This window comes from Xenopus tropicalis, chromosome 8 (assembly GCF_000004195.4).
Source record: "Xenopus tropicalis strain Nigerian chromosome 8, UCB_Xtro_10.0, whole genome shotgun sequence".
Taxonomy (NCBI): domain Eukaryota; kingdom Metazoa; phylum Chordata; class Amphibia; order Anura; family Pipidae; genus Xenopus; species Xenopus tropicalis.
The window spans coordinates 132339414-132352460 of NC_030684.2; the positions used below are offsets into that span (position 1 = coordinate 132339414).

The following is a 13047-nucleotide window of genomic DNA, read 5'->3' on the forward strand; positions in this document are numbered from 1 at the left end:
ACTACACTAGAAATACTAAATGGAGTGAAAGGGAGAGGAAACATTCACAATTTCATATTTTTTTGTATTATGTTTTTAATAATGTTGTAATGAGTGGAAATAAAATGTTGATTTTTTTTTTTCATTTAATATAGATCTGCAACTTTATCATATCATTTTGAATACTCTTTTTAAAGGAAAACTATACCTCCAGAATGAATACTTAACAGACTATATTATATTAAGTGGCTTGTTAAAGACTCTCACCAAACTGGAATATATATCTATCTATCTATATATCAAAAAGAGGAGAAGCAGGCACTCACGTTTCTATAAGGACACAGGTGCCTGGGTGCAGTATACAAAATCATATAGAATAAAAGAAAAAGTGGATGCCGCACTCACAGGTCTTAATGAAAATAAAGAAAATGTGTCTGACACAATAAATTTTCTTTATTTTCATTAAGACCTGTGAGTGCGGCATCCACTTTTTCTTTTGTTATATATATATATATATATATTTATGTATAGTACCACCAAACTGGAATATCTATCTATATATATTTATATATAATACCACCAAACTGGAATATCTATATATATATATATATATTTATATATAGTCCCACCAAACTGGAATATCTATCTATCTATATATTTATATATAGTACCACCAAACTGGAATATATATCTATCTATCTATATATATATATTTATATATAGTACCACCAAACTGGAATATCTATCTATCTATATATATATATTTATATATAGTACCACCAAACTGGAATATCTATCTATCTATCTATATTTATATATAATACCACCAAACTGGAATATCTATCTATCTATTTATATATAGTACCACCAAACTGGAATATATATCTATCTATCTATATATATATATTTATATATAGTACCACCAAACTGGAATATCTATCTATCTATATATATTTATATATAATACCACCAAACTGGAATATCTATCTATCTATCTATCTATCTATCTATCTATATATATATATATATATATATAGTCCCACCAAACTGGAATATCTATCTATCTATATATATATATTTATATATAGTACCACCAAACTGGAATATCTATCTATCTATCTATCTATCTATCTATCTATATTTATATATAATACCACCAAACTGGAATATCTATCTATCTATTTATATATAGTACCACCAAACTGGAATATATATCTATCTATCTATATATATATATATTTATATATAGTACCACCAAACTGGAATATATATCTATATATATATATATATTTATATATAATACCACCAAACTGGAATATCTATCTATCTATCTATCTATCTATCTATATATATATATATATAGTCCCACCAAACTGGAATATATATCTATCTATCTATATATATATATTTATATATAGTACCACCAAACTGGAATATCTATCTATCTATCTATATATTTATATATAGTACCACCAAACTGGAATATATATCTATATATATATATTGAGACTTTGAGAAAGGCTGAGGTGTTCAGCCTAAACGTCAGTCCACCATTCATTAAAGGAATCTCTATTTTTTCACATAAGTCCTGTGAGAGCGGCTTCTTTATTTTCTATTCTGTGTCCGGATTTTGGACACTGCACCCAGGCAGAATTTGTGCTTTACACGTGAGTGCCAGTGACTTCTATTCCTATATATATATATTTATATATAATACCACCAAACTGGAATATCTATCTATCTATCTATCTATCTATATATATATATATATATATAGTCCCACCAAACTGGAATATATTCCAGTTTGGTGGGACTATATATAAATATATATTGTCTAGTTTCTATTAGTATTCCTTTTCCAACTAGAATATAGTCTATTTCAAAATGTCTGTTTCCTTATATGTAAAGATACACTGTTCTATTACCAACTAGGAAATTATATATATATATATATATATATATATATATACAAATTGTATAGTTTATATTACTGCTCCTTTTACCACTAGAAGTTAGCCCCTCTATATTAAAAGATCTATTTCCTAATCTGTTCCATTACCAACTTGGAACTAGACACAACCGTAAATAAACCCCACAGTACGACTGTAACTACAACCTGTGTAAATACCCAGCGTCCCTCAAAGAACTCACCGAGACTAGTCTGTCACAGAGCCAATTTCCCTTACTTTAGCTCCGAACTCCGCTACCTTACCGCGCATGCGTCATTCCAGCAGTGCGTGAGTCTGACGCACAGCCGTGACCTGACGCACACATGTGATCAAGCGTGAGGCCCTATGGGAAATTCGCGGAGCTACGGTGCCGCGGCTTATTAACTAAACGGCGCACCCCGGACGTTTGGGGCTCAGTGCTAGTGCCCACAACGTGTCTGTAAGGGATTTGGAGAGAGTTGGCAGCCCCGCCATAGTTGCAGTACTCCGCTCTCGGTTGCTATGGAGAGTGACGTCACAACCCGGAAGTTGGTTCACAGTTTCCTTTCCGCTTCAGCCCGTAAGCGAGGTGAGTTAGTGGTCCCCCTGTGTGCGCTGGTTTTTGCCTTCCCTGTGGCGCTTACCGACATTACTTGGCTTCCTAACCCTGTTGGGCCTCCCGATTACTAGTCTGGTCTCCGAATGCCCCATTGTCCCGACTGATATAGCTCCGAATTGCCTTCCCTTCGGCCGCTCTCTAGTCCCCATTCTCTCTGTGTGCCGTTAGTTTCGTTTCCCAGCCAGAAGGCGAGGCTCTGTGCCAGTGTAATCGGTTATTGCTTTACGGCATTAGGCCACCAAACCAAACACCTACATTTATGCGCCACTTGCATTCATTTTATGTGAGTGTATCATTGTTTTAATGCTGTTACATAGGCAGCTTGCAGTTTCACTCTTGCCTTAAGATCCATTATCCCTAGTCTCTATCCCCATAGCCTCCTGTTGTGTTATACTCCCCTGACAAGGAGAACTTCTATAAGAGGGACAACACTTTAGGGGGGGGGGGGGGGATTCACAAAAGTGGAGGTAGACCTTATTTGGAGTAAAAGTGGTGGAAAACACTTTCTCCAGATTCACAAACAGAAATCCGCCTAAATTCCGACTCAACCGCCGTTTTTGGTGAAAGAAAGACAGTTTACAGACACTTTTGTGAATTTGCCGTTTAAACGACATTTATTACTACGTTTTAACGACATTTTCAAAATGGAGTAAAGCTCAATCTAACTGTCAGATCAATTCTAAGCTCTTCTGTTTTGTTTGGTTTCACCCAGTCTCCACTTCACACCTAAGGTAGGGGCCCCATTGGGGGATCAGTAACATGGGATGGGGGATCAGTAATGGGGATTAGCAGCCTATTGTTAGGGGACAAGTTTCTGTCTCACCCTAGAACAATAGGTGCAAAAAGCCTCATTAACATTTTATAAACAAGTAAAACAGTGATTAAAAATTTTTTAATTTATATCTTATATATAAGTTTTCCCCTCACATTTGCATGGTTACGCTAGTTTTAGCTTAATCAATGAGGCAATAATAACATTTTGAGTGAATATATTGTAAACATTTTTATTAAAAGGAAAAGTAAAGCCTCCCAGGCAAATGTTTAGTTTTAGCAGCAGCAGTGCCCCCTCTTTAATCACTTCACTGACATTTGCCCCAACTTATCTCTGCATGTCTTATCATAGCATGTCCTGAACTACAGAGCTGCCTGACCGCATTGGCCCCCACCTGTTCCCAGCAGCCATCTTGGTGGCACATACACACTGGCACCCACACTGGGATATTGGGGTACAGGGTTGGACTGGCCCAATAGGGCACTGGATAAAAACCCAGTGGGCCCTAGTCCTGTGGGACCTCTATTCACCGGGCATGTTGGTGTGTGGGCTGAATTTGTTACAGAAGTGACATTACACAGAAATATATTAAACATAAAAAACCCAGCTTGATGTATAGTTTCCCCGGGCAAACTAAAATTACCCCTCAGGAAATGCCCCAAAGTGAAATGACAAATGGCATATGAAATGCAAAATCCTGCTGGTAAAATCCTTACCCCAAGGCTCCTGTAGCTGTGGGACTGGGTTTGGGGGCACCGACAGATTTACTAAGAGCTAAAGGCAAATTCATAAAAAAATGTCGGAAAAACGACAAACTCTGAAAACTGTCTGTTTAAAAGACAAAGTCACAAAAGTAGAGATAGAGGTTTGTGAATTAGGTGGAAAATCCGACAAATCTATCTCCACTTTTATTGTGTCTCAATATCACCACTATTCTAGAATTAACTTTTAGCATCATGTAGAGAGTGATATTCTGAGACAATATGCAGTTGGGTTTCATTTTTTTTTTTATTATTTATGGTTTTTGAGGTATTTAGCTTTCTATTCGGCACCTCTGCAGTTTGGAATTTCAGCAACTATTTGGTTGCCATGGTCCACATTGCCTTAGCAACCAGGAAATGATTTTAAATGAGAGGCTGGAATACAAATAGGAGAGGGCTTTAATATAAAAATAAGCAATACAGGTATGGGAAAACCAGAAACCTGTTATCCAGTTCCGAATTACGGAAAGGCCATCTCCCATAGACTCCATTATAAGCAAATAATTCAATTTTTTCTCTGTAATAATAAAACAGTACCAGTACTTGATCCCAACTAAGATATAATTACCCCTTATTGGGGGCAGAACAGCCCTATTGGGTTTATTTAATGGTTAAATGATTCCCTTTTCTCTGTAATAATAAAACAGTACCTGTACTTGATCCCAACTAAGATATAATTACCCCTTATTGGGGCAGAACAGCCCTATTGGGTTTATTTAATGGTTAAATGATTCCCTTTTCTCTGTAATAATAAAACAGTACCTGTACTTGATCCCAACTAAGATATAATTACCCCTTATTGGGGGCAGAACAGCCCTATTGGGTTTATTTAATGGTTAAATGATTCCCTTTTCTCTGTAATAATAAAACAGTACCTGTAATTGATCCCAACTAAGATATAATTACCCCTTATTGGGGCAGAACAGCCCTATTGGGTTTATTTAATGGTTAAATGATTCCCTTTTCTCTGTAATAATAAAACAGTACCTGTACTTGATCCCAACTAAGATATAATTACTCCTTATTGGGGGCAGAACAGCCCTATTGGGTTTATTTAATGGTTAAATGATTCCCTTTTCTCTGTAATAATAAAACAGTACCTGTACTTGATCCCAACTAAGATATAATTACCCATTATTGGGGGCAGAACAATCCTATTGGGTTTATTCAATATTTGAATTATTTTTAGCAGACTTAAGTTATGGAGATCCAAATTACAGAAAGATCCCTTTTCCGGAAATCCCCAGGTCCTAAGCATTCTTGACAACAGGTCCCATACCTGTACAAAGTAGCGGTGACTGTAGCTTTATAGAACATTTGTTTTTTGGATGTTGAGTGTAAAAATCAAGGGTAATGCACTGGTTCATTTTAGCAGCTATGTCAGTATATTAGCTCCATGGTCTCCTTGAAATCTTATAAATAGATGGTCTTGGACATTCAGGGGTATATTTATCATGCTGTGTAAAAAGTGGAGTAAAACATTATCAGTGATGTTGCTCATAGCAGCCAATCAGATGCTTTGCTTTGGTTTTCTAACTGTTGAAATCTAATTGCTGATTGGTTGCCCTGGGCAACATCACCGTTAATACTTCACTTCACCTTTTACACAGCATGATAACTATATATATATATATATATATAAGATATGTTTACTTTTGAGGGTATGTACGGTGTAACATTGTGCTAGGGCCCAGTATCCTGGCACCATTAATACAATAAACGTAATATTAAATATACATAAAGTTCTATTGATACATTTGTTTTCTTATCTTTATAGGCAAGGAGATGATTTTCTCTCTCGCTCCACCCACGGGATGTTTTATATGCAAGAGTAAGAAGTCTGGGACTATGCAATTGTTTATTTTTACATAGTTTTTTATAAACCCCGTCCCGCGTTACGAGTCGGCCATGTCGGACCTGCTTTTAAACCTGAATGTGGGTGCCAGCCAGCCTTCTGGAAAGGCTGAATACACCAACAAGAAGCATGAACGCTTCAACAAGCGAAGGAAGTACTTGGAGAGGAAAGGTCTGCTGAAGCAAAAGCAGTGCCCTCCGAGACCAAACCGGCCTGTGCCAAACAGCGCCCCGGGGCACCAGGCCAAGTCGTGGGCACAAGGCAAGAAAGAAGGGGAACAAGGTGGGACCTGGAACCAGTTTAATAGGTCTAATGCAACAAAAAGCAGCACCGTCTTTAATGGTTTTCACCAGCAAGGAGCGCCTATCAAACATCAAGGAAAGCCAGTTCAGTCTAATACCCTGATTAACCATTTCAGCTCCGGTCCTCATCATTCCCGTTCGGCTACTTTTACGCCAAAGGAAACAACAAAGGCCAGTTTTAAGGGCCCGGGCTCATCAGAACCAGCAAGGGTGAATGGGCATACCCTCAACGCAAAGGTCCCCATTTTCCCAGGGCAGCCCCAGGACAGTGTTTTAAATGAGTTTGATAGCGGCCTTCCTTCTTCAGCAGTGCCATCTCGCAAAGCCGTAGCCATAGACTGTGAAATGGTGGGCACTGGGCCGAACGGAAGAGTCAGCAACCTGGCCCGTTGCAGCATCGTAAACTGGTTTGGGGATGTGATGTACGACAAATACATTAAACCCAAAAGCCCCGTGACTGATTATAGGACTAGATGGAGTGGAATCAGAAGAGAGCACCTGAGGAACGCCACTCCTTTTGATGTTGCACAGAAAGAGGTTTGGAAATTGATAAATTCATTTCTTTTGGTGGGGAGGGGGGTGTTGGCACAGTTAATGTCAGGTTTTGCAGGGAAAGGAGATAGCAGATAGTTCTAATAGGGTCTGAATATAATGCTCTATTAAAACACAGTAAATATAGTTGCTGGAAACAGTGATCCTAGCAATAATGTATATCTTTATTGTACGCAGCGCTGTACAAGATAATAGATAAATACAAAGTATTACAAAAAACACAAATAAAAGATATAGTTGCAATAATTTAAGCGTCAAAGGCACAAGAGGATGGAGGTCCCTGCCCCGTAGAGCTTACAATCTATATGGGAGGGTAAGAGTCAAAGGCACAAGAGGATGGAGGTCCCTGCCCCGTAGAGCTTACAATCTATATGGGAGGGTAAGAGTCAAAGGCACAAGAGGATGGAGGTCCCTGCCCCGTAGAGCTTACAATCTATATGGGAGGGTAAGAGTCAAAGACACAAGAGGATGGAGGTCCCTGCCCCGTAGAGCTTACAATCTATATGGGAGGGTAAGAGTCAAAGACACAAGAGGATGGAGGTCCCTGCCCCGTAGAGCTTACAATCTATATGGGAGGGTAAGAGTCAAAGGCACAAGAGGATGGAGGTCCCTGCCCCGTTGAGCTTACAATCTATATGGGAGGGTAAGAGTCAAAGACACAAGAGGATGGAGGTCCCTGCCCCGTTGAGCTTACAATCTAGATGGGAAGGTAACTTACAGACACAAGTAGGCAAATTTTACAAAGTAGGTTTGGAACAGGAAGAATTGGAGTTCAGCAGGGCTGTGGAGTTGGTACAAAAATCCTTTGACTCCTCAATTTATACCGTGCCTGACTCCAGCTACCCAAATTAGCTCCAGAGCCCTGCCGGGGCTATGGAGTCCTACTTAATACTCCGACCCAAAATTGCTTCCGACTCCAACTACATGACTCCGACTCCACAGCCCTGGAATTCAGATATCATACTTAATCTAATATTTAAAGAGGATGTTCACCTTCAGGCAGTAGTCTGAATATGAACTGTCCCCTGTCAGAAAAAAAACATTTTTATAAATCGTCTTTATTATTTAAAAATCTCACCCATCTGCTTTCTGTGCTCTCTCCCTTTTAACGGGAATTACTGTTACATTTTACCAGTCAAAAAAAATGTCTTGTCTATTTTCTTCTGGGAATCTATTTCTGCATGTATGTCTTCTGCCTACCCATTCATGACTGATTTCCCCTTCTTTATCCTTTTCAAAAACTATATTATCTGTGCCATTTTCCACCTTCTGATCTCTAGTCCAATCCTTGCAGACAATTCAGTATTGCCTAGCTGCTTGCTGTAAAACCAAAGGTACCAATCACTCTGGATAACTGGTCCCATACCTGTAATCCAGAGTGCTTGGTACCTTCAGTTTTACACTGATCTTTCCATAATTTGGATCTCCATACTGTAGGCCTAGTAAAAAGAAATCATTTCACCATGAGAAAAACCCCATAGGATTGTTTGGCCACCAATATGGATTCATGAAGTTTATTTGGGATCAAATATAAAGTTCTGCTTTATAATAGAGAAAAAGGTAATCATTTTTAAAAATGTAAATTATTAGCTCAAATGGAATTTATTGGTGGAATTCAGTGCTTTCTGGATCATGAGTGTCCGGATGACAGTTCCTATACCTGTGTTTTTAAAGACTGCAGTTACCAGCTGAGCTGTGTGAGGGCAAGTAATGCAGTAATGAATGAGGGGAAGCTATCAGTAATAAATACATTGCAGATTATTGGGTGCAGGGATGTGCACACCATGTTTATAGCAATGGAACCCCAGGCCAAATACATATGCTCGCTATAAGCCTTCTCTGATACCTTATTGCATTACTAGTCTTCATACAAACCAAGCAGACTATGTTGTGTTACTGCATTGGTTACTATCCTGTTTCTAAGTAAGCTGTGAGGGGATTGGTTCAGCTTGAGCAATCTGTATAAAGCCATACACGTTTAGATTTTAGTGGGAACATTTGGGTATCGATTGTACATTTTAATACAACGATCTAAAACTAATATTCAGATTGAAATTGTAGGATTAAAGTCCTAAACATAACAGTTCCACCTGCTAACATACTCAGTGGTACATTCCAGCCAGAGAATAAAATGTGGATATGTTATATATGGATATAAGAGACAAATTTGTCCTCAGCCTGTTATCCATAACAATTGGTTCCCACTGGTTACTGGTTAAAACCAGTAATTAGCCAAAGGAGTCTTGTCACCAGGAAAACACTGAGGTTCCAGCTCTCTGAATGAACATATAAGAGAATTTATTTGCACCTTTTATTTTCTCTTTCAGATACTTAAAATCCTCAATGGGAAAGTAGTGGTCGGACACGCTATCCACAATGACTACAAGGCCCTCAATTATTTCCACCCCCAGGAAATGACCCGGGACACCTCGAAGATCCCTCTCCTGAACCGCAAAGCTGGGCTCCCAGAAAAAGAAGTCGCCTCACTCAAGAGACTCTCCAAGCTGCTTCTGCACAAAGATATCCAGGTAAGTTCAGCAAAGGCTCAGTCTTTTATGTATTTTGTTATCAGAAACAGACCTCTAAGGGTGAAGACACACAGAGCTACTAGTAGCAGCTACTTGTCGCTGCTACTAAAAAAGACAATGCTGATCATTTACTCATAAATGTCTCTGTGTGTTTTAGCAGAGGCAATTCTCAGTATTGTCTATGGCAGGGGATTTTCTGGCCTTTAGTAACCTTGAAAAATAGCTGCTACTAGTAGCCCAGTGTGTCCTCACCCTAAATGTGACCGTAATATTCCCTTTTACGTTTGTGTCATGCAGTGAAGCCATGGGCACACAGTAGTTTTCATACCATAATCGTTAATAGTAAAGAGGCACTTTAGTTTTTATTATCAGACACATGTCCAGCTGCTTCCCATAGCCCTATAACCGGTATAACAGGCTACACCAAGCAATTTAAACTGGTAACACCTCCATCTCAATACTCATCATTCTTTATTTCTCTATTGCAGACTGGCAGCCATGGGCATTCGTCAGTAGAAGATGCCAAGACCACCATGGAGCTGTACCGTGTTATAGAAGTGGAATGGGAGAGAGAATTGGCAGCGGGCCATGTTCAGCAGTGATATGGGCATTGCCAATAACGAGCCAGGGATGCATTGGGTATTCCCCATAGATCTGTGGACATATTTATCTCTTGGTTTATTGGCTGCACAATAAATTGGCAACATTTAGCCGAGCAATGAGTTTTTATTCCCTTGGTGCAGGTGTAATGGGCACACTCAGGGAATGATGTGCTCATTAGGGTTTTTGCCAGACAGCCAATCACAAATCTTTATCCGTATACATAATGCAGCCATACCTGGTTCTGTAGTTCTTTAAAAGCGTGGGAGTGATCTGGGATTTGCTAAAAAAAAATTCCATTGGAAGGTGACAAGCCCCTTTTTATTAGATCTGCTCGTGTGAATGTATCCGTGTTGGATCCCGGTGTTTGTCTAAGATTTGTGTTTGTTCGTTTTGGAGAAATCGACAGGCCAGATGTTCCTCCCATTGAACGGGTTGTGTGTGTGGTCTGGTGTTGCCTGAGAAGAACCTCTTCTGGATACCAGCCCGTTATAAATGTGTTTCCCTGTGGGAAGCCTCTTGAGTTGGGCCAAAAATGGACCTTTCTGTTTCTTTTCTCTATAGAGATGTGTCTGCATGGAAATGAATGTATGTCGTATGAGTTCCAGTCGAGGCAGGGTGACTGTTACCCCAATGTTTCTATATATCTGTAACCTTGTTATGGGCTAAGGGGGCCCAGCCTGAAGGCCAGTTAGGGGGGGATTTGGGGTGAGTGCTTATTTGTGCCCTGGGTACCCCTGGAAGTATAGCAGGATGACTGTTACCCCAATGTTTCTATATATCTGTAACCTTGTTATGGGCTAAGGGGGCCCAGCCTGAAGGCCAGTTAGGGGGGGATTTGGGGTGAGTGCTTATTTGTGCCCTGGGTACCCCTGGAACTATAGCAGGGTGACTGTTACCCCAATGTTTCTATATATCTGTAACCTTGTTATGGGCTAAGGGGGCCCAGCCTGAAGGCCAGTTAGGGGGGATTTGGGGTGAGTGCTTATTTGTGCCCTGGGTACCCCTGGAAGTATAGCAGGATGACTGTTACCCCAATGTTTCTATATATCTGTAACCTTGTTATGGGCTAAGGGGGCCCAGCCTGAAGGCCAGTTAGGGGGGGATTTGGGGTGAGTGCTTATTTGTACCCTGGGTACCCCTGGAACTATAGCAGGGTGACTGTTACCCCAATGTTTCTATATATCTGTAACCTTGTTATGAGCTAAGGGGGCCCAGCCTGAAGGCCAGTTAGGGGGGGATTTGGGGTGAGTGCTTATTTCTGCCCTGGGTACCCCTGGAAGTATAGCAGGATGACTGTTACCCCAATGTTTCTATATATCTGTAACCTTGTTATGGGCTAAGGGGGCCCAGCCTGAAGGCCAGTTAGGGGGGGATTTGGGGTGAGTGCTTATTTGTACCCTGGGTACCCCTGGAACTATAGCAGGGTGACTGTTACCCCAATGTTTCTATATATCTGTAACCTTGTTATGAGCTAAGGGGGCCCAGCCTGAAGGCCAGTTAGGGGGGATTTGGGGTGAGTGCTTATTTGTGCCCTGGGTACCCCTGGAACTATAGCAGGGTGACTGTTACCCCAATGTTTCTATATATCTGTAACCTTGTTATGGGCTAAGGGGGCCCAGCCTGAAGGCCAGTTAGGGGGGGATTTGGGGTGAGTGCTTATTTGTGCCCTGGGTACCCCTGGAACTATAGCAAGGTGACTGTTACCCCAATGTTTCTATATATCTGTAACCTTGTTATGGGCTAAGGGGGCCCAGCCTGAAGGCCAGTTAGGGGGGATTTGGGGTGAGTGCTTATTTGTGCCCTGGGTACCCCTGGAACTATTTGTCCCAGTGTCCTTGATAATTATATAATTTGAGTAACAAAATCTGCACATTTTGTCAATTAGTTCTTATAGTGCCATGAAGCAAACTAAGTAGTAGTGGAAATGTACAGCTGTAGCTGATGGAAGCAATGCCATGTTGCATGTGTTGTACCTTTAGTGCCAGCAGAGGTCAGTGTAGTCCCGTTACAGATCATGTCACCCTGTTAGACAAAGGAAAGTGCAGCCAACGTAAACTTTCTATAAGCCAAAGATCCAGAAATATAGACTCAAACATACTGAATCCTTCCAGACTCAAACTGATCAGACCATAGATATGCAACATTTTTGTTGTACTTATGTGAAGGAATACAATGTATGTTACTAAAATGTATAGAAATGTGATACAGAAACCCATACTCCTCAAGGGGAATTGTAATATCTTGCATGTAGGTATTGACTGCCCAACACCTGAAAGCTGTCGGAAGGGTGCAGGGAGTTGCTGAAACTTTTATCTGTCTAAGCATATCTATCCTGTCATTGCCCAAGACACTGGAAGTAACTGATACCAGTCTCCAAACACAATCAGCCCCATTTCCCGAGGAATTCCCTTCCCTCTGCTGCATTTCCAGCCACTCAGCACATAGTCCGAGCTGCACCCCAGCCAAACCATGAGCAATTTGTTTCAATTACACACGAGGCCGAGGAAATATAATGCCTTCCTATAGGAGGCCGGATCCGTTTATTTGCACATTTGTCAGATATTAAATGGCAAATTTCATTGGAAATATTAATAGCAGAAAGTTGCGAATGCAAGCAAGTCTGTAATCCTGCGGGGAGCGCGACGTCAGGATGGAGATCTGGCGCTGGGTTTAAAACGGATCGACCCCGCTTTACCTTTCAGGAGAGAGCCAATCGGCATCAGTTTACCTGCATTCCAGAGAAATTAGCCCTTTAATAAGCATATAAAGTTTAGCTTGGTGGGTGGGGTGAGGGGCACAAGAGCAGAGATGTAGTAGTTAAAAGCTTCATCATAGAAGTTGTTGACATCTGTCCAATGGTAATAAATCTTACAATATGCCTTTAAGGGATTGCTGTGCTCACATAATTACCCCCTTGCCTTATCATCTCATTCCTTTATATACAGGGTTGTTTAATGCTATTTTCTCCACTATTAAGGGACCAGTTTTCCTGGTTTTCTGTACCTTACCAGTTCAGCGCTTCAGGTTGCTTTACCTCAGTTAACCTTCCTTAACTCTACTACATTCCTAGTTAGGCCTATCTCCGGCCTCGGCAGCTGGCACTTCTTCCAAAGTGAAACTTCTGGAGGTGCAAATATACATTCAGGTG

General features: G+C 40.5%; 1 protein-coding gene across 2 annotated transcripts; it reads left to right on the plus strand.

Moving 5' to 3' along the window:
* Positions 1–2485: 2485 nt before the first annotated feature.
* Positions 2486–10011, plus strand: isg20l2 (interferon stimulated exonuclease gene 20kDa like 2). Of its 2 annotated transcripts, none has more exon segments than NM_001004997.1 (4): positions 2486–2496; positions 5837–6753; positions 9096–9296; positions 9785–10011. In NM_001004997.1, coding segments are annotated over 3 exon segments (1101 nt in total). In that variant the 5' UTR covers positions 2486–2496; positions 5837–5967; the 3' UTR covers positions 9899–10011.
* Positions 10012–13047: the final 3036 nt, after the last annotated feature.

Bases quoted from the DNA above. Each gene is read 5' to 3' on its own strand.
- isg20l2 (XM_012968237.3), top strand. From the start codon at position 5,968: ATGTCGGACCTGCTTTTAAACCTGAATGTGGGTGCCAGCCAGCCTTCT. The intron at 6,754-9,095 runs GTTTGGAAATTG...TTTCTCTTTCAG, and splicing joins TTGATGTTGCACAGAAAGAG to ATACTTAAAATCCTCAATGG. The intron at 9,297-9,784 runs GTAAGTTCAGCA...TCTCTATTGCAG, and splicing joins TTCTGCACAAAGATATCCAG to ACTGGCAGCCATGGGCATTC.